This window comes from Sinohyriopsis cumingii, unplaced genomic scaffold (genome assembly GCF_028554795.1).
Source record: "Sinohyriopsis cumingii isolate HCF-2022 unplaced genomic scaffold, ASM2855479v2 utg001110l, whole genome shotgun sequence".
Taxonomy (NCBI): domain Eukaryota; kingdom Metazoa; phylum Mollusca; class Bivalvia; order Unionida; family Unionidae; genus Sinohyriopsis; species Sinohyriopsis cumingii.
In genome coordinates, this window is record NW_028315961.1 from 1079307 (window position 1) to 1102108 (window position 22802).

At 34.6% G+C, this 22802-nt stretch overlaps 1 protein-coding gene across 1 annotated transcript in view; it reads right to left on the reverse strand.

The window, feature by feature from the left end:
- The window catches only part of LOC149772830 (nephrin-like), a 130656-nt gene that overhangs the window by 38725 nt on the left and 69129 nt on the right, over nt 1-22802 (reverse strand). The window contains exons 10-12 of the mRNA XM_089947230.1: nt 18861-19016; nt 8300-8324; nt 4438-4481 (exon numbers count right to left, since the gene is read on the reverse strand). Coding sequence (XP_089803356.1) covers nt 4438-4481; nt 8300-8324; nt 18861-19016 — 225 coding nt within the window. The remainder of the gene's footprint in view (nt 1-4437; nt 4482-8299; nt 8325-18860; nt 19017-22802) is intronic.

A 22802-nucleotide genomic window follows, 5' to 3' on the forward strand; every position in this document is an offset into this window, starting at 1 on the left:
GAAAAAAACATGTACCTGGAGTTATGAAAAGTATAAATATACATAACAATATATGATAAGAAAAAAGTGTTGTCTAGTGCTGTATATTGGGATTCTTAAAGAAGGATGCATGGCTCTTAAATCATCCATCAGAATTCTACAGAAGCCACACACACGAAAATTCTTAAACTCTGCATATATAATTGTTAAAATTATTTTTTGTTTTGAAAATAGAATTCCCATATCTGCAATAACACAATGTGTCACATGAGAAACCCAATATCTGACTCAAAATCCCTATGATATGGATTTGTTTCCAAAAGCATGATTTTCAATAATCATGGGAGAAAAAAGGGAGAGATTTTTGACCATCACAGTACGTCTGAAACATGCAGTCTGTATAAACAGTATTCTGTGAAGTAAAACTGTCCTCAGTGTATTTTATACAATTGAGAATCTTAGAATCAATTAAAAAGTAAGGCCATCAGAGATATGCAACCAAAATTTCACAGATTACTGAATTGGCTGAAAATAGCTCTTCGATAATGCCATGTAAAGTCCTTTCAACAATGCTGTGGGAGCTGTGTTGTGATGTGATGTGATTTGGATTTTTAACGTAGCTTTAACAATTTTTCAGTCATATCGCTACAATGTCTGCAATGTGGCAGTTTATAGTGATGTCTAGCACTGGGGCATCATGCCGCTGACATGTAGCATGATGTCCCACCCAGTCACATTATCCTGATACCGGGCCGACCAGTCCTATCACTAACCTCTTAATGCTGAGTGCCAAGCGAGGCAGCTGTTAGTACCGTTTTGTAAGTCTTTGGTATGACTCGGCCGGGGATCGAACCCACGACCTTTTGCATCCGAGGTGGACGCTCTAACCACTAGGCCACCGGAGCGGTGCTGTGGGAGAGCCTATTAGACTAATTTGAACAGGTCATGTCCATTAAGTGGAACAACCCAACGGGTTTGAGTAAGGTACAATCACTGTGATTGACGTTAAAAACAAACGTTTTTACACATCAGTGCCTTTAATGATAATGTTTAAGCCATAATTAATATAGATTATTGGCAAGTTTGTGATTGGCTACAATATTTCTTTGAAGCTGGATTTTACTGTATATAAAATGTAAAAATGATTATTTCGGTAGTTAGAATAATGTACCATGCAGTGTGGATAATATTCTAAGGCAAATGTCAAAATGCAGCTGTTTCACATAAATCTAAGCTTATCTGCAAGATAAGCACAGCTGAGCCAAATGAAATTTCAGAACTCCTGCAAGGAGTCTGACTTTATGAAGTGCATTAGAAAAGACAAGAATTTTAGTTTTCTTTCACATACACTGCAAACACTATATTGACATTAAGCATTTTAGAGTGTACAACACAGCAACACCACCTAGAATATGACACTGCCACACCCTCAAAGCAATAATGATTTACAAATAACATTTTCTATGCTAAAAAAAATAAACAAGATCTTTGGGAAAGATGCCCAGCAATACCATCCAGTCTCAAATCAGTGCCAAGGTCAACACAATTTACATTTGTAGTACCTTCACCCCACACACCCCAAACTATTGAGAGCAGCAGAGACTCCACCTAATCAGGAAAATATTCAACAATATAATGCTTTTAAAGACAGAAACTTGGTGTATTTTTTAAATGTCTTTGTGGTAGTGTTTATGTGAGTGTGCAAATGTGTGTACATGTGTGTGTTGATAATGAACAATGTCTACCTGGTCTTTTGGTGTTGAAGTATATTAAATGCTTAAATTGAAACATGGCATTTTCTTTTTATCTCATTCGAATTTCCAAAAATTATATACAGTTTTATATGAAAATATAACTTAATCTCCATTAGACAACAACATTTTCTAAGTCACATGCACTGATCCCACCTGGGATGTCACAAAACCAATTTTGAGTCCAAAAAGGCCCCAACACTGTCTGGGAATATGGCAAGTAGAAGTTCTTCAAAAGGACTGATGCTGGGCAGAGATTAATACCCAGCAATTCAAGATAAAGGCCATTTCTTAGTTTTAACTGCTGATTGTTGAAACCATCTCTGATATTCTTCAGCTATAAGACTATTAAATTAGCTGCTTTCGCGGACATAATGGATGTCATATTGGCACTATTTTCATATATGATTAAGTAGACATCATTTAAGTCTTTTGGTGAGAACTCCTTGTCAATCTACTGTAATGCAAAATTTTATATACTATTGGCACCATTGTCATTGAGAACAACTAGTTAGTACCTTAAAAATTCAACTGTTGAAAAACTTGTGATCATATAACTGATCTAGTCATCCCTTCAGAAAAAGTATTAACACTAGGATTTTCGAGGTAGGAACAACTAGGCATCATAAGAAGTCTTTCAGAGAAATCTCCATGATGATATACCATCCATTCAGAAAAAGATCAATCAAATTTTGAAGATGGCTGTCCATGACGCACCATTTTTTTAATTAGGACCAGCTTTATTATGGATGAAAGTTTGATGGCATTTGTCTGGATAGTTAGGAGAAGAAGTGATAAACAAACTTGTTCTAAAAGACAACACATAATAAACATTTAATAAGCTTTAATAGCCCTACAAATTAAATTCTTCAAGTTTTCATTATTTTGTTTTTTTTCAATGCAAAATAATTAAGTACTGGCATCAGTTTAATTGTCTCAGCGTTAGTAATCACATGCCCACCCAATAAAATACTGGGACTTCCATTTCTTTTTCTTCTCAAAAATGATCAACCACGTGACCAATGTCATCTCATGTGATCACTAAGGCACTTATAGTGTTCATGAAATTACAGTTAAACTTCAACTTGGTAAGTCTATTTATCAGTTGCTATTGTCCTGGTACATATAAATTGTTGTGAGTCCTATTGATTTCTGGGAAATCATCATCCTGAACACGTGAATGATTTGTAGATTATATATATTTTCAGACTAATTATTACTCAAGTGAGAAGGTATTATGCATGCAAATTGGTAACATGTTAGATCTGTGACATGTTTAAGGATGCTAGTTTTTAAGTGCATTTGGTTGGGACTTGATCAATTATATTTTTATCAATGAGGCTCTGTTTGATAACTATGTCAGACAAAACTGGACAAAGGGTGAAGATTGGGTTTTGTTTATTGAAAAGCTGCAGAAACAGCATTTGTACTTGTTGAAATATCCTTCACAAATTTAAACTTTGCAGAGATTGGTATATTAGGGGAAGCAGGAATAATGTAGAATTGTCCAGACCCTGGTGGTTAGGTAAACCTGAGTACTGCCTGTAGTTAATCGTTTCAGGTGTGTTTCACAAGAGAAGTCTCATGCTTTTACACTGCAAAATCTGGCAGTCCATTTTTCTGTGTGAGGCAAAAAGGTCATGACTTCTGGAGTGAGCAAAGCCCTCATAAAGATTATCGTAGGGATGTATTGTTGAGATTCTATCACAGGGGTCAGCAGCCTAGTTTACATAGTGTGCCATTTTTTCCAGATTAATTGCAAAATGAATGAACGTTTGCCACCAGTAACAGAGTAACATTGTTAACATCGAGATTTTTGAATGCTCTTTGTATGCCACACAAAACCTCTTGACATGCAACCTTGCATTATGCATGCCATAGGTTGCCGACCTGCTTTATGACATACACATAACCATGGGTGTAAGAAGACAGTTCTGATAAAGAGAGAAAAAAAAGAAACCCTTGAAGCAAAACAAGGTACTGTCTTAATTTCATGTATATATTGTAACTAGAATAATTATATTATTATCAAAGTTTACTAAACTTGTTGGTTTTGCTAAATCCTGTTACACCACTCCAGTGGCCTTAGTGGTTAGAGTGTCTGCCTCTAATGCAGGAGGTTGCAGGTTTGAACCCCCACCAATTCATACCAAAGACATAAACATAGTACTAACAGCTTCCTTGCTTGGCGCTCAGCATTAAGAGGCTAGTGTTAAGACTGGTTGGTCTGGTGTCAGGATAGTATGTCTGGGTGGAACATGATGTTACATGTCTGCTACTTGTTGCCCCAGTTCTAGACATCACTATAAGCTGCCACACACTACAGACAATGTATTGATTTGTCTCAAATTGTTAAAGCTACATTTAAAATACACAAAACACACATACATTCTTTCTATTACTTAGTTTAGGATCACAGACTCATACATACATACATATGTACATGTACATACATACATACATACATACATAAAGACTGAGAGATATTTGTAATGGAAATGAATTTATTGCAAGGCTGTATTAGACAAGCCTGATGGATAGCTTTTATGTTTGTATATGAAATTAATGTCAGACATATTCATCAGAAAACAGACTAATTACCACTCATGTACAGCTGGTACACTTTTAATGACCATGCAGCATCCTACTCAGGGATTTATCTTAGAAAAAATGTGTCTCATTATCTACTAAGGCAATTTAGAAAGACAAAAAATATACTTACCACTTTCACTGTCATTTATTTTGTCAGACCTGGAAGTGAATATCACATAATTTTACTAATGTATGCATATCATTTTATTAACAGTTAATGCACTCATTTACATCTATCAACCTCATACATATATAAAACTCTAAAGATATAAATCCATACAAACCTTGTATAAGTCACAAATTTACAAGGTGAGTCTGAGTAAATGCTGATCTAGTGTTATGTTTTTCACTTAATAAAATGATGCCATTAGAATACAGTATAAATGTAACTTGCTGATGCAAAAAAAAAAAATCAAATTTAGCACTATTACATCCTAGGTGCTTAGACTTTATAACAAGAAAGAACAAACTCAATAAGTCTTGCATAATTTTCATTATAAATTTAGTTCCCAAAATACAAAGTGGAAGAATAATAACTAACTTGCAGTATGTATGAATTCACAATCTTCTCTATCAATTTCAGGCAATCTGTATATGCTTCAAATTTATTCTGAATAAAAAATATAATGCTCATGTGCTACCACCACAGAAAAATCACTGTTTTAAAATCCAGAAGTCTTTACTCGAATTCAAGGTAAATCCAAAGAATACTAAGTCCCAAAAATGTCCTTGTCTGTTTCACCTGTTATGAGTCTATGCTTTAAAAATAAGTAACAGAAAAGAGTGAAGACAACAAGCATTGTAAAATTTAACAAATAATTTATTTCCCTAGAATACAAAGTGAGAAATGAGAAAAATAAACCTATGGTTTTACGAATTAAATCCAAAAATAATCAAGAATTAAAAAACACAAGTCCTATCAATGAAAAGTTGTAAGTGAATCTCAGTTCAAATCCCAATAAAATTCAAGCTGGAAGGCAATAATGTGTAATAGTCAGCATTGTACTGATGTGTCAACAGTCCCTTGTTGAATCACATAAAATATTATTCCAGTTTTGAAATCCATATAAATTGCAATGAATGTCTTTGTCCAAGAATTGTATCAGAGTACTTTTGTATTTCCAGAGAAAATAATCACTTGAATTCAATAATTTGAAGAAAATAAAAATTCTGCCCAAACATGCCAAACAAATAGAAGCATGGGTGGTGAACAAACACAACTGACAGCGAGCAGTAAACTCATTGTTTGAACTTACTGACAGGACATCAAAGACAAAGTTTATTTTTATTACAAAGCAAGCCCACCTCAAAAGCTGACTTTGGATACATTGAAGCCGGGTTTTTTTTCTTCAAAGGATATCAATGCAATTGTTATATTATTACAAAGCAAGCTGACCTTGGACAACAACTTTGGATTCTTTTAAATGTGCTGATTTTTTTTTTTAATATGGCCAAGATGGCCAAGACATTGAAGCTATCTGTAGTTCCTTTCCACCGGTATTCAGGGAACTTTTGAAATAAACTGAAACAATGGAACAATTTTTAAAGTGACACAATATGGTGCTTTGTGCATGGACAAAGATGACTAAGTGCTGCCCAGAAGATATGGAGAAAATAAAATCATTTGATGAACTCGTGAAGGTCTAAAGAGAAGATGATGATTTCACCATCAACATGATCATTAATACATATGAAATTCTAGTGTACTTTGATCTCATTCCTGAATGGACTGATGATAAGATGGGGGTCAAAAGTGTGAGAATTAGCAAGACTGGTGCAGATTAAAAAGTCTGACTTTAGTCTTTGCAGTTTCCACTTCGGATGATGTGTTGCCTCTAATGATAATTTGTTACAGCATGAGAGAGCAACAAAAAAAAATTAATGTACGAAAAGAATGGATTATATATGTGCAGGAGAAGGGTTGTGTTGATGAGATGATGCTGCAGTGGATTAAAGAGTTTTATCTCAAATGCACTGTTTTATATTTTTTAAAATAATATTTCAGTTGTAGTGTAATTTTCATACAATTTAACTGTGTCCCAGAACTTTACACTAAACAAAACGGTGTGTCCCAGAACAAATAGTGCACAAAAGAATACTTTCAAAATTAATTTATGGTGTCCCAACATGTATGGTATCACAACATATATGGTAAATACAGTATATTCAAGGGGAAATCTGGACCAAAGAACTATTAAGAGCGAAGTTAAGTGTGAAGCTTAATAATCACATATAATGTCATCAATGTTCACCAGAGAGTGATCTTGTGAAGGAAACCAAAAATGCTATTGAATGCTATTATAAAATCTTTGCATCGAACTATAAGATAAACAACTCTTCCATTTCCATTTGTAATCCATTTGAAGAATGTAAAATGTATGTCGATAAAAAAATGTAATGAAGGTTTAGAAGCAAATCTACTGATCAAAATTTGAAAATCTACATGTTTGAGATCCTGGTTTTATCAAATGTATGTGTGTAGATCACCTTGGCTTCTGCCACTGTCACTGACTTAATCCTGATAATTACTTTCAGGGAAATCCTCATTCTATCTGAATGCATTCTTCTCATCTTACAACTTGCACTCATTTTCATTCAAATTCAGTCCCATGTGTTGCTTGAATCCTTTTGATTCCAGTTAAAACTGACATGAGATCACTGAGGACAAATCATGCTTGTGTGTTACAAACATGACATTTTTTAAGGGTTACTAAATATCAAGTCGTTGGAGTGCATCAAACTTTCTAATGGGGAAAATTCTTTCCTTCTACTCATCAGGTTAACATAGCAGTTTTTTTAGCAGGCTTTGATTTATTAGCCTATTAATCCAGAGTTATTGTCTCTACCAAAGAAGATAAATTTGAACTGAATTTTGGAAAATGTTTTTAATATGACTGTTACACTTTTGATTGATACCTTGTAAATGGCTACCCAAAACTGGACCTGAAATAAATTCAGTGTATGAAGGTACATGCTTTTAGTCTTCTGACAAATCCACAATCTATGATACTGTGTATCATACTAAAATAATTCCACAGTACAGGTAAAGAACAACTCCTTTCCAAAAATAACTAGTAGATATGGATATTTCTTATAGCATTTGACTACAGTCAAGTCAGAAAGCTGACCACATCTTTTCACTCTGCACAAAAGAGAACACTATTCAGCACATGGGAAGTACACATTTCACTGGATCCCAAATGTGTTATAACATAATAAAAAATGAAAAGTAGCTAAACTGTGAACTTCAGAGAAAAGCCATCATAAATATCCACATGTCACTGCTATGTAACCCCACCCAATTCAAAACACAATACCAAATATGAACATTTCTTCTCAATTAGTATAAATGGAGTTAATATTACAAGAAAAGTACATTTTACCAATAAAATGAATTCTGACATTAACTCTCTCCTCTTGGTGTCTGTATCAAGGTTAAAAATGTTTAATGTTATTTCTTCATCATTGTGAAACATCATATACAATATAATTTTAAAAAAAAATCAGTCATTTTAGACAGCATTCAGCATACATGGGAACTATTAGCAGACAGATGAACAGATGATGGACACATGAAAAGATGGATATGACACACTGCAATATTTTTTCTGCAAAAGTGCTAATATAACTAGGCCAGTGGAAAATGGAACAGTTTACTGTTTGTTAAAGTTGTTACTATTATCAAGTAGCATTTGCATGTCAGAGATGACTATGTATATTATACATGATAGATTTATTGACATAGTCACTATCATGAATAGACTCTGAACAGACATTATCAAGGTCCATAGTATGTTAATAGTACCAAAACTGCTGCCAGATTGATGCAGTAACTCATGCATGCTAAATCTGTCATCTCATGACTGCATTTTGACACTCCTGACAATTTCACTTTCTGAGATCTTGTTTATTTCTAATTGTAATTGCTGGACATATTATTGTGCACTATTACACAATGGTTAAATATTTCAACTTACCTTCCATTTAGCTCTAAAGGTATACCTGGAATTAAATATATTGGGATTGTTGGATTACATCAGCAAGCTATACAACAGCAATACTTTATTTAATAAAGCTGGAATATGGGAAATTAGTTCTATGCATGGCAATTACAGGTTACTGCATTTGTGAGGAATTATGAATGAGTTTTTATGCAAAATACTGCATGACCATACAGAGTACTGTATTTAGCAGAAAAAACAAGTTCATGTTTTCCCCCACAAATGCAGTAACATTTTTATTATATGCTCATTTTATTTAACTACCTAAAGTTTAACAATAAAAGATATTACAAAAGCAATGTAATTGAATTTAAGCTTTATTCCAAAATAAATTCACAACCATATATTCATCAATACACATTAACAGTATTCATGCACACACAGCTCCACACCCAGCAACCTTTTAACTTAGTCGCACACTCTAAATCGGTTTAAAAATGAATTGTCATTTTTATCTACTAAAATTGGAATTTAGAGTCATATTGTGAATGATTGTGCATGGAATTTGTCTCTATGCTGATCCAACTCAATTCTACTTTTCTGATTATGAGGGGCTGGATTATTGGGTCAATTCAGTGAAATGAAAGACGATGATAAATGCTCTCTAGCATAAAAAAAAGCAAAGAACATAATGGAATAGAAAAACATATTGAAGCCAAGGGCTATTGCATATCTATCAGAGACACATCATTTTACAAGTCAGTCAAACGTAAAATGTTTTGGTAGGAAACTAAAAGCCAGAAAGCCAAGAAGCTAAGATGATGAAGATGTTATATTTCTGCTAGCTATCACACAGTAGCTGCTTTGAAAATTTCCCTGTTTAAATTGTTTGATAAAATGTTGGCCCTATTAGTGGCCTCTGAACTCAATATGCTTTTCTATGATATTGCTAGAGATGCTAGAGAGCACTGCTCATAAGTCTGAACCATTCTATTCACAAAAAGTTATGAATATTTCTCCTAAATAACTCTTCAAAAGATCATAATGGTATATTCAAAACTGCATCTCTCACATTTATTGTGGACATTGAAAACAATAAGTTCACATTTGTTTGCTTTTTGAAAACTGCATTTGTTACTCAGTGAACTCATCCACATCATTAACATTATCATCTCTACTTCTGAATGGACAAAACATGGGGGAAGGCATTTCAAATTCAACCAACCCACAACAAAAGCATTATAAAAAAATTACGATCCACCGTCAGATAAAATTACAATCCACTGTCAGATATGTTTTAATTAAAAAAACACTGCCCCTACAGAAGCATATTTTTTAACATAATTTCTGGCTATGGGTTAGTGGGCAGTAGAAGCTATTTTAATATTGGGATGGGGACAGAAGTGATTTAAATGACAGCTGGCTGGAGGTAATCTACTGAATTCTTATAGATCATATAATCTACTGCATATTTTTATTTGTGTTCATTTATTATAATCAATCTTATGTCATTTTGTTTGTTTGTCTGTCAGCCATGTATGTCTCAGATAGTGTGAAATCACAAATTTTCATGGTGGCTTATTATTTGTATATGTCATTGATCAGTCCCTTAATACCTACTAATTTAACATCCATGAACACAGATTTTATAATAGGGATTTTTATTCTAATACAGAAATCATGAATTTGTATCCTTACTAAACTGTGTGTTTACTCAAGTGATCACTATGTCTTGCTATTTTTCTCTGTTCTCAGGCATACTGCTTTTGATTAGAATAATAGTTAAATCTTGTATTGCTTTAAAGTGTGGCCAGATGCTATGATTCCTTGTCATTATTATTTTTCAATAAATGTTTTGGTAAACTTATAATACATGATTTGTCAGAAGAAAAAAAACATTGATGCCTGTGGAAGTGATGTTGCATTATTTCTGCCTACTTTTACTATATCATTTCTTGTAAGATATATTTTAGTTACCTATGTCTTATTGTTATGCTTGTTGCAAGACTAATATAAAGTTTCTTTTGAAGTAATATAGCAAATCAAACATTTTTATATCATAAATTAGATTTTAAAAAATGAATGAAAGTCAAGTACTCGTAAAATCAATGTCATTGCAGTTAATTACAGTTAACTGTATTGTCAACAGCATCATATCATCACTGCTGGCCTAGCAGTAACATTCTGCACTTTCAATCCAGTTGTCAGGTTCTATCTCCCACTTCTGGTCTTTCTTATGAGACTTATACCTATGGCCTGGGGGGCTTTCATGGCAGAGTGGTATAAGATGATTGTCTTGTGATACAGATCTGAGGGGCTTCCATAGCAGTGGTACAAGATGCTTGTCATGTGATTACTTGCCTCCAATGTGTAAATGAGAATGTTGCCAGTTACTTGTGGAAGGTCAGTGGTTTTATGTAAGTGGTGTTTGGTGTCTCAAAAAGACTTGGATTTTCTTCATCAGTAAAACTAACTGCCATATACAGATTCTCTTCATCTGAAAATGGTGTAAAGGCCATAATGATCTACTGAAACCCAAGATCTCATGTCTAAATGACTTTGGCTGATGGAGATAAACATCAAATCCACAGAGGCTCCATGTGCCCAAGTGTACTAAGATGCTTGCTTTTACATCACCTGCACATCTCAGAGTGAGTTTTTGTCACAGATCAACCAATTTGGGTTGGTGGTCTTTCGGGGTTCTTCCTCCAACTAATATATTGTTACCCCCTCCCCTAAACAAAACCCAAAACAACTAATCAACTGTGGCAACAGCAGCAAAGGTACTAGTCCATCATTCTTGTCACAGCTGACTGAGTTTATAAATTTTATCTTTAGTAAATTTTGTAGACCTTTGAATAGTGTCCATTATGCCTTTCTGACAGTTACCTAAGTCATTGTCAGTTGGTACTAATGGATTTTTCATGGTGAGCATATGAGATGGAGAAGTCTTAAGCAATTCCTGCATCACACGCTGCCAACAAGTTTACATTTTAGCTCACTTGTAGTTTCTCTAACCATGTCCATTGCTCCAACTAAAACTGTTACAACTTATTCATTGCTATATTCACCGATATCTGAAGATAAGCATCTGTAATACATATTTGTAACAAAGTATGAGATGCATTTGAATTGAGCAACAACCAGAACCAACAAACCAAGAAATAAAATTATTCATATCTCTCAGGCAGAATTACAGTGTATAATCATAATCTGCCATAAGAATTTTCAATCTTAAAATATGCCAATTTTTTTCCAAACATTACTGATTCAGTGAACATAATCACCAAAGTGGATAGAAACAGATTGGAACAGATGTAATCAGAAGGTTGTTGTTATGGGGTTTAATGCCATTTTTCAGCACAAGATAGGCTATACATGGCAGCCAATATTAATGGTGGAGGAAGAACCAGGGAAAACCCCAGAAAGAACCACTGACCGATGAGAAGCTACTGGCAAGCTTTCTCAAATACCCACATTGGCTGAATCCAAGACTCAAACCCACTCAGACAGAGGTGAGATGGCAGTGGTCCGTAACGGAGAGTGCTTTAGACCACTTGGCCACTCGGGGCCCCTAAGCAAAATGTTAAAATCAATTTGATACATCTTTAAAGTAGCTAAATTCAAATTGGTTTAGTTAACTGTACACCCTTTATTGTATTCCCTTTGATGTTGTTGTTCTAGGGTTTCATGTCACTTTTCAGCACATGATAAGCTATGCATGGCAGCCAGTATAACTGGTGGAGAAAGAACCCTGGAAAACCCAGGGAACAACCACCAACCTACGAGAAGCTACTGGCAGGGTTTTTCCCACATACCCACACTAGCCGAGCCTTGGACTCGAGCACAAACAAGCCCATATGCAGACAGAGGTGAGATGGCAGTGATCAGGAACGATGAGTGCTTTAGACCACTCAGCCACTCGGGGCCTCTATTCCCTTTAATGTATTTCCTTACTGAAGCTGAGAAAATAATGTTGCACACACAAAAAAGAGGCACACTTCTACTCATTGTTTTTATTATATTTCCCCATTCCAGCCTGTTCTTATGATCTTGCCCCCCCCCCCACATACTGTTTGTCTTGTTTATGATATGTATCTAAATCTGTAACTTACTTTTCCTACTACTATACTAATTGTTTGTGAATATGCATATCAATGTGAAATGCAGTGGGATGACTAAATCCAAGACTGAAAACCTCTACATTTCTGGATGAATTCTGCTTGGATTCCATGTTTCTGCACAAAACTCAAGAGTTCTGGATTCACTGTACTAATTCAGTTCCCACCGTAAACCTGTGCAAACACCATGATATTAAAATTCAATAACTTAAAATTTCAAGTGTTCATGATCAAATTTGTATCCATATAGACACATCTATGATGACAGCTTTTGTGAAAAGAAAGCCATAACATCTGCACCATTTTCTGGATCTACACAAATCTGAAATGTAAATCTTCCAAACTCAGGTCTGTAAAGGGATGACAATTATGTTCATCAACAACATTCCTCACTTTTTTCAGTTACAAGTAGGACAAGGTCTCAAAAGATTCTTTTTACTAAAATCTTACTTTCTTTATCAACCAATCACAGATAGTTAAACCCATATATACTCTATTTTTATCTTCACTGATTTATAGTATGGTTTTCGTTCTTTCACATGTGAATCCTTCAACAATTCTCAATGATTGTAAGCCTTTTCTGATCATGCTGACTGAACACACTGTATGATAATGTTCAAGTAAAAGAAATACAATGGGATAACCAGAGACCAATAAAATCAAATGAAATAGTCAATTTATCTCCCCTGCAGGGATGCTGCCAGGATTTCAGGATTTACTCTTAGTTTTGTGTGTGTGTGATCTCCAATGAGGAAGTGGTGGCAGGAGGAATAGCCATTGTCAAATATCTCCCAAACACTTAAATATCTGTCACTTTTTCTTACTGTTCCACTCTGTTATTGCTCTTCTAAAATCAAAATACTCAAACAGATGTCATCTCTAGTCGTATAGCGATTATTACTGTGATGTCATTGGGCATGGTCACATGGTTGTGGTTGGGTATTGGTTGGGATGGCAGAAAGACCAAAGGATTACTCCATATTTGACAGCTAAATACGATGTCAAAAGAATTAAAAGTTGTCTAACAATTCAGTTGGACTCTGATTATATACTTGATTCATAGTCAATGAACAGGCTCTAAAGTTGATTTGTAAATTTTGGAGCCATGTTCCTCCACCACATTCAAGATCTGAATATACCAAAGGTGAAATTAGTACAGTTGCATCCTAAATTACTATCATGGCTACTTCAAATGTTACTTAATGTGAGACTTTAATGCCAGAACTCATAGCTTCAGTGATTTTGGGTTTAAAAAAATGAATTTCTTCTCAAACAACTCAATTTGGTGCAGATTACATTGTAATTTGTATTCTTAATGATACTGTCAGAATTCTCAATGTGTAAAAATTGCATAAGAAGTGAACAACATCAGATCAGAAAATTAATACCACTGGGAAAATACTGATAGGAATATGCAGAAATAATGATATTATTATTTCAATGGAGTATGTGGTGACAATACGAGTGCTGGTCTACAACTTTGCAAAATACATCTTGTACAACTATTCTGTTGTTCTAACAACACTGTAATATGAAGTGAGTACCAAATTACATGCCAGCTTTGTTTTGATTAACAACTTGGGAAAGTGTTTGTTGCATTAAAAAATCAATTAAAAGAGACCCGTGTTGTTTTATCACTTTGAATATGTCTTTTGTATCAATTCAAGCAAGGGAGGTACAAAGAAAGAATTCAAAGGCATGCAAATCTGAGCATAAGTTTTTGTGGTCACTACCTTTATCAAAATTCATTTTATTTGACCAATCAAAAATGGTTTCACATTTTTATACGGTGGCTGGAGACAAAATGTTGACTATGTAATGATTATACAGTTGACAAATCTGCTGGATTTTTCTCAGCAGCAGAAAAATCAAGGAGCAACACAAAAAAAAAACTGATTTTTTTCAAAATGTGAAGTTACCACAAAATCGGCTAATTCTGCGCATCGAGTAATTCTGTGCAAGGATATGTCATTTCTGTAAACACTGAATCACATGTTATTTTTGTTCAAAAATCCATTTTGTATCGAGAAAGAATGATCATACTTTAATTAAGGAAAGTGATATTCACAAAGTGTACAAAAATATCCCGCATTTCGACTCGAAATGCTTATGAAAATGCATATTCTAAATGTCAACATGAAGACCCACTCCATGACCTTCTTGAACCGGTAACCCAGAAAATCAGATTTACTGTGTAACTGTTAGAATCATAAATACATTATATAAAAGTGGTAAATGTATACCTTAAAACAATTCTGCATTTTAATCCAAGTTCCCAATTTTGCAAGAAGTTGTCCCACACGTACAAAATCGTCTGCTACCCAACGTGTCAGCTAATTTCTTTAGTAATTTTTTCACCATCAATAAGAAGTTATAAACACATTACATTCTATTCATCATTGTTTCTCTTCCACATAATAGCTTATTTTTTTTACAAAATGTTGAACTTTTTAACAAGATACGTTTAGTTTGCTAAATAGCACTTGCCATTTATTGGCATTTTTACCTTGAATTTTGTAAAACCAGTTATAAACCTTACCTAACTACTCAACTGAACTGCTGAAAAAACAGTCCAAAGTAATGTATTTCATATCTGTAGCCTGATGGATAAACATTACATCTTTTCAATGCTGTGAGCAGAATAGGCCAACATATCGTGAGTCAGGAAAACATGGGGGTGGTATCCCCTGTGTCCAAAATTAATATTATTTTGAACAGAATCTAAAAGTGACAATTGCCTCTTTTCAAATGGTAAGCATTGCTGTATTTTATTTTCATCACTCCGTCAAATTCGGTATGTGTTTTGCTTCAGTACTGGAGACAGAAACCTTAAATGCACAGAAATGCCAGACAGCATTGTATATGTGTCAAGTGTGTCATGAACGGCAAGTATTATCAAGTTCAAATTTACGTTGTTTTAAATTTGTAGACCCATTAGATTCATGTTGGTAATGATTAACCTTTGTGATCTTTTTCACTGTACTTCCACCACAATCAAACCTATCTATCTATCTATCGTTCATTCATTCGATCGACCATGTTTCTCGAAAAGAGTGTCAATCTTTTGTATTAAAAAAACCCGTCTAATTTGGATCTAACAATAAAACTAAAATGTATTCAATTCAACACACAAATTAGTGACATGGTACATGTGTTAAGCGAATGGAAACCATCTGGAATGTTTTTGATGATCTCAATATACTGTAATTTATCCTGAAATTAATGTTACTTTCTGAGGAAAAAATAAACAGTGTAGACCATTATGAAGAGATATTTATTCACAGTTAATCTCAGCAAAATTATAAATTGGGTATTCAACACTATAACTTGCCAACCCACCCCCACCCTCCTTTTTCCTTTACATCGATCCTTTTATTGGTTTTGGCTTTTCTTAATAGGTCCCTCAATAACTCGCACCTCACTTATAGTGTGGTCTATGTTTTTGGACCCCGATGTGCGCGAGTTATCGAGGGATAGGTTTATATGGAAGATAACAGTAATTACTGTTCATTTTAATGTGTTTAGTATTAAAATACTAAATTCCATTATATGTTGGGGGCCCCGAGTGGCCGAATGGTCTAAAGCGCTCTCTGTTACGGATCACTGCCATCTCACCTCTGTCTGCGTGGGTTCGAGTTTCAGATTTGGCGAATGTGAGTATGTGAGAAACTCTGCCAGTAGATTCTCATGGGTCGGTGGTTCTTTCCAGAGGGTTTCCAGGGTTCTTCCTCCACCATTAATATTGGCCGCCATGTATAGCCTAGTGTGTGCTGAAAAATGGCGTTAAACCCTACAACAACAACAACAACCATTATATGTCTGAAACACACATACACATGATATATTTTCTTAAATTCTGTAATATTTTCAGCACATGTTACATAAAGTGGAAGCTTGTTCCATAGAACTATACCAGGGTTTTGGAAAGTTTTTTAAATTGCTCTGGTATTGGTTTTGGTGCTTGAAGGTTTCCATGTGACATTGATCTCAACTGATACTGTGTTGAAAAAAAGCCTGAATAAATCCTGAATGTACTCTGGTGCAGTTCTATGTAGACATTTAGATACACGAACTGCCTTGTTAAAATCTATCCTTCATACATTCATAGCTGCCAACCTTCCAGGCTCACAATTAGTGAAAATAGGGATAAAACGTCGTAAATTTGGACATGAATTAGTGAAAAATACCATGACCATAACTCCATCCACTCTGACCGTCAATACTACACTATATCAAGATCGCAATATAAAACTAAAACACTACATATATGAAGAAATATTTATTTATCAAGACATAATACTGTGGCAGACTTGAACGTACTCAACTGCTTGATCATAAATTTCTTTTCTAAACAGTTCAGACTTGCCTTCTGGTTGATCTTGGCGACTAAAATTGCTGACAAATTTTCTGCAGCTAAGGAGGCCCTAAAGTCTGTCTTATTTTTCCTCACTAGAGAAAATAGTCTTTCACTGTCACTGTTGCTGTGAGAAATATACTGGAGCTGCAGCACTTTTGGTTCTTCGAGAGGAAAATTTGGAATTGATGTTCAAGTCCGGGAATATTTGTCAGAACAAATGTTTAGCATGGTCTCCAGCTGGTAAAGGTAGAATGTGTTCGACAAGAAACCTCACAAATAATGCTTCATCATTGGTAGCTTGCAGGTCTTCCGCTGGTGGCTTAAAATATTCTATAGCTGAAATCTGCAAATTTTTAATTTTTCCAACTTCTACATGTTTTTTGCAACCGATGTGCTTCCTCACATCATCTCTGCAACCATGCCCAATACTACAATTTGTGGCACACTGAGTGCAAAAAGCATGATGTATATCAATATTTAATGGCAGAATGCACTGCCAATTTTTGATATATTCCAAATTAAACTTCACTTTTTGAGCAATATGTTTTTTTTTCCTTGGTGGTGAAGACATTTCAAGATCTTACATGCGTTGCTGAACGGTAACTCAAATCAGTGTTGGTGACGCATGTGCGGAGCAAAATTCCGGTTAGGCCCCAGTTTCTCTCAAAAGCATCTGTAAAACTACTCTTATACATATAGATTAAAATAGGCTAAAATGCTTGCTACTGGGCCGACTGTATTACTCAGCTGTAGTTCTACAAATACCATGACCTGCAATACTGGACCATTGTGGCAACAGCAAATAACACCACTAGCGCTTAACGGGAAATTGGTTATTTTATTAAAGATTTAAAATAATTGAAAGTTGGAGAATTCGTGAATTTTTGGCTTGCGGCGTGAATCCGTGAATCGCTGAAAAAGTCATGAAATTCACACCAAATTCGTGAGGGTTGGCAGTTATGTACATTATGCACCAACTGAGTTCTGTAAACAATGCTTTTGATGGATGATCAATAGTAGCATTTAAAATTATGCATACTGCCAGTTTCTGAAGTTTATAAACCCTGTAAGCTCAGATGTAGCACAGTTTCCCCATACATCTGAACAATAATCCATTGTTGGAAGAATACATGAAATCTAGTACTGATGTATGAGTTTGCATAAGTAAATACTTCTTGATTCTGCTAAGTAAGGCGGTTTTGGACAGTCTTTTCCAAACCTTATTGATATGGTCATCCCATTGTAAATTATTATCTACAGACACACCTACAAGCTTTTCATGTTTAAAATTATAACTGATGATTATTTATTCAATACATAATCAACAACATGGAAAGTAACTATTAAATAAACATTTTTAGTCCTACTTCCAATTGCAATAGTCAGTAATAAGATGATCTGACTATAATATATATAGCGTAGAAAGATCTATGTGTTAATAAACACAAATACTAAAACCACATTAGTAAAGTCTTCAGTGTATTTCACAGTGACCTTAATTGGTCATCAAAGTGTAAACAGCACATTTTAACAAATAGAAGTAAATAACTACAAAATATAGGCCACATAGATCTATTTTTGCAATAAGGATAAAAAAATTCAAGATGCCCACCATGTTTTGTCATTCTAGGTAGAACAGATAGCATATAGCATTCCAGAAAGTCACATCATGTATTAAAATTAAAACGTAACCAAATTTAATAAAAGAAATACAAGTAATAATGAGCTCCTTTTCCTGTAAGAGAGATGCATATAATGACTGACGTAATGAATTTCTATCTCAAAATGTTACCCAAGTTAGCAAAGTGTGAAATATGGGCCATAATGACTGCCTGCAGAAATGCATACATGCCAACCCACCATCCCCAAGAGATATAAGCCTCTTTTTATTGCTATTATAAGTGGCAAAAGAGGGTAATTTGGGTGTAAAAAAGTGTAATTTATATATTACATGCCAGAATTACAGCACGTATACCAACCTGGTTCTGCAGATGGTCAAACTTTTTGTCTTTTTCATATGCTCACCATGAAAAATCCATTAGTACCAAACTTTATCTTATGCTGGGCATGTAAAAATGATACTGCTTTTACATTAATTAGTTGCCTACCAGCTTCTTACCTTCTTTGTTTCTCATGTTTCTTCGTCGGATGAAAAGTATGACCAAAATTATACAGATGGAAGCAACCACAACTCCAGCTCCTACACCACCTGCTAGTGGTCCAACTTGAAACCCTGTAGTGGTCACTTGCAACCCTGGTGAAACTTGTGCAACTTCTGAAACACAGTTTAATGTCAAAATTACCTGCTATTTTTGTAATCAATTTTTGGCTAATGCAAGAGGGCACTCAAAAAGTATTTGGGACATGACAACAACAAAAATTAAACGTTTCATATCAATACTCACCAGTGCACTAAGTACTCTAATGGTCAATTTCTGAATTATGGATGATGGGAAATACCAAGCAGGAAAATAATCTATGACTGTATTTTTTTAAAAGAAAGTGGATGAGTATCAATTTGCAAAAGATAAAGAAATAGCCCTACCACTATACAGAGATTTTAACTAATTTCACTTTAAAATTGCATTCTCTTGCATACAAGAGAGGAATAGTACTTTGCACAAGCAACCTGCTGGCATGGTTGTTGTTGTTGTTCATGGTTGTTATTGTTGCTGTTGTTGTTGTTGTTGTGGGGTTTAATGCCATTTTTCAGCACATGATAGGCTATGCAATGCAGCCAGTATTAATGGTGGAAGAAGAACCAGGAAAACCCCGGAAAGAAGAACCGACCCACGAGAAGCTACTGGCAAGCTTTCTCATATACCCACATTGGCCGAATCCTTGACTTCTAATCCACGCAGAGAGGTGAGATGGCAGTGATCCATAACGGACAGCGCTTTAGACCACTATGCCACTCAGGGCCCCCCTGGCATGGTTGACTCAGGAGATTATTGAAAAATAGATCCTAATAACAAAAGTCAAGGTATGCAGTCTTGAACTGAATTTACTGTGCAGAAACCATAATTTCTTTCTTTCTTTAACTTAAATGTTTATTTTTCTAATCTATAAAATATGTTTCTTTTTACTCTAAGTGCAATTCATTCGTAAAGTGTGGTTAATGAACTTTCACAATATTACAGTGCACAATTCATTTTCTTTGAGGCAACAATGGCTTTTGATTTGACCCAAAATTCAACTGGCCAATGTATTAAAAAAGAATCATAGTATGCATTTTTCTCCCTTCTTTTCAATTTCTACTTATAACCGTGAATTTCTGACCAATTTTCTTCAATGAATCACAATTACCTTGACTTGACACTTTTTGATTGCAAAATCATGTTGTTCACATCAGTGTAATGTCATTTTTCAGCACATGATAGGCTATACATGCTGGCCAGTAGATCGGGTGGAGGGAAGAACCACTTTCTCACATACTAACATGAATGAGACTCAAACTCATATGTAGAGGTGATATGTCAATTATTAGTAAAGGTGACCACTCAGTCACCTAGGGCCTTAAAACAAACTCATTAGCCTTTTTCATACATCAAGTGCATGCTACCACCACAGTTTGGATAAAGATACATCTTGTACAAATAAAGTTATTATGTGGAACAAAACAAGTAACAACGGATTGCTACCATAACATTAGATGCTCTATAGGTGGATCACAAAGGAAGATGAATGCCCTGAACAACTGTGTGGCTCTTATAGGTACAATTCATGAAAAATCATTTGCGTACACCAGAACCATGATGGTGTTTGTGAATCATGTTCCCTAACTGATAACCAAAATTTTGTCTGTTTCCAAAATTGTAAAACAAATAAAATTAAACATTTGAAATAGACATCTAATGGCAAAACCAAATTTCCATCTTTATGTATATTTGCTTTAATGTACTAACAAGGCTTACACAAAAAGACAAAATGTTACGAACTATGTAATGGCCTAATTTACTAAATTGTTCAGAATAAGATTATATCAAAAAGTTTAAAATTGGTACTAATTTTATTTATCTGCCCCATGTTTAACAGGTCATGTACATAAAAATACAAAAGTACCTGCTATTTTGCCTACCTCTTTTGTTTTTCATCAGTTTTACTAAAAAATGTTTTCAAAGTTCAAAACATCTACACATTAACCTCAAGCCTGCATCACAACATGGTTCTTTTTGTAGCAATTATAACCATTTGGATTCCAACAAATTGATCATAATAGTGCTGAAATGTGATAGCCTTCATGTGGTCCAGTTCAGTGATTCTATCTCTCATTTAGGCAAACTGAATTCTGTTATAATGTTGATGCAGATTAGTGGGTCTGGTCAGTTTTATTAATTTATACTTAGTGGAAGTGGACTGTAGGGCCAGATGAACAAAAAGAATGTGGGGGGATAAAATAATCTTTTGTTGCAAAGATGCCACTTTTTTAAGTCAGAGAGAAACGTACTATAGATATATGTAGCAGCTATCTTGAGCTGAGATGCATGACAGCTCCATTCACAATTATCTTTCAGCTGATACCACTAAACCACTTGTTTTTTCCTTAGTACTTTCAAGACTGGACTATTTTAACTCAATTCTGTCTGGTTCATCTCATATTAACTCCAGAAACTTCAAAAAGTTCAAAACACAGCTGCTCGGATCATCCTTGGAGTACCATGATCAGAGCACACCTCCCCCTTGCTCTGTACCCTATACTGGCTATCCATTTGATCCAGAATCAAACACAAAATTTGTTCCCTGTGCTATGTTTCACTGACGGGTTCCAGTCCAACACACCTATCCGACCTCAACCATGTGTATACACCAGCAAGATACTTACGCTCCTCTTCTGATACTTGTATCCTCATTATTCCCACTATGAAAGTGAAGTCATATAAACATTCTTTTGCATATCAGGGCACAGCAATGTGGAACAAATTGCCCACTGAACTTAGACAAAAACAGTGATCTCATTCAAGAGTGCTCTTAAAACTCATCTATTTCGACTGCAAGAACAGACTTAATAATGTTTCTTTACCTTAAATATTTTCAGCATGTTTTCTGTTTTCTAATTTCATGGTGTTTGTTTTTTGTAATCATATCATTATACACCTCTCCCTCGATAACTCACACCCAACAGGGTCCACAAATATAGACTGCACTATAAGCAAGGTGCGAGTTACCGAAGGACCTTCTAAAATAGGAAAAAATCGCTTTGACATCAAGAAAACCATGGGTGGGAGAAGCAGCATTAAGGAACTGGGCTATTTATTGACTGAATCCTCATTTTGCAATCACATAGATAATTTTTTTTAATAACATGCTTTTCTAATGAAGTTGTTTGTTATTCTGTTTACATAACATTTATTTTCAAAATGTCCAACATATGAAAGATCGTTCCAACTGGTTTCAACAACCATCACATGTATGCAAAAAAATCTGTGCATTACGTCACTGCTTTTTGTTTTCTTGATGAGTCTGGTTCCCATAGTGGTGTTTAATATCATCCTGCCAAATTGGGAGTCCCAAGCGCAGGGAACTAGACTAACCGTTGATACGGTGGCAAACAAGATTCCTTTTTTCATGAAACATTTATTTCGTATAACAATCTTCTGCATTAAATCTCAATTGTATTGTTCAATTAGTACAACACTGATGTCCTGATTTCAATGGAAGTAATAATGAAACTTCTTATCATCCTTGAGGATATATCTAAGTGTCAGTAAAATAATTCTCTGAAACTGCATTAAATGTTGCTTAAAAATGGTAAAAACTGAAATTAAGGTCTTGTGTATGTCAGGTGTCATAGCAAATTTGGTTTGAATTCATTAACTTCAATAAATGAGAAAAAACAAATCTGCAGTTATGAGATGAATCAATTTACTGATAGATTTAGCTACTGTACACACAGTAGAATTTTAAATATATAAATTCACAGAGGATAATTGTTACCAGAGATAAATTTAATGGGTCTAAAAATTTATTAAAGAAAAAATGCGAATGAGAACAAGATAGTATTTGCAATTTATGACACACTTAACAAATATGAAACCACATTTCATGCCTTAATTTTTCAAGC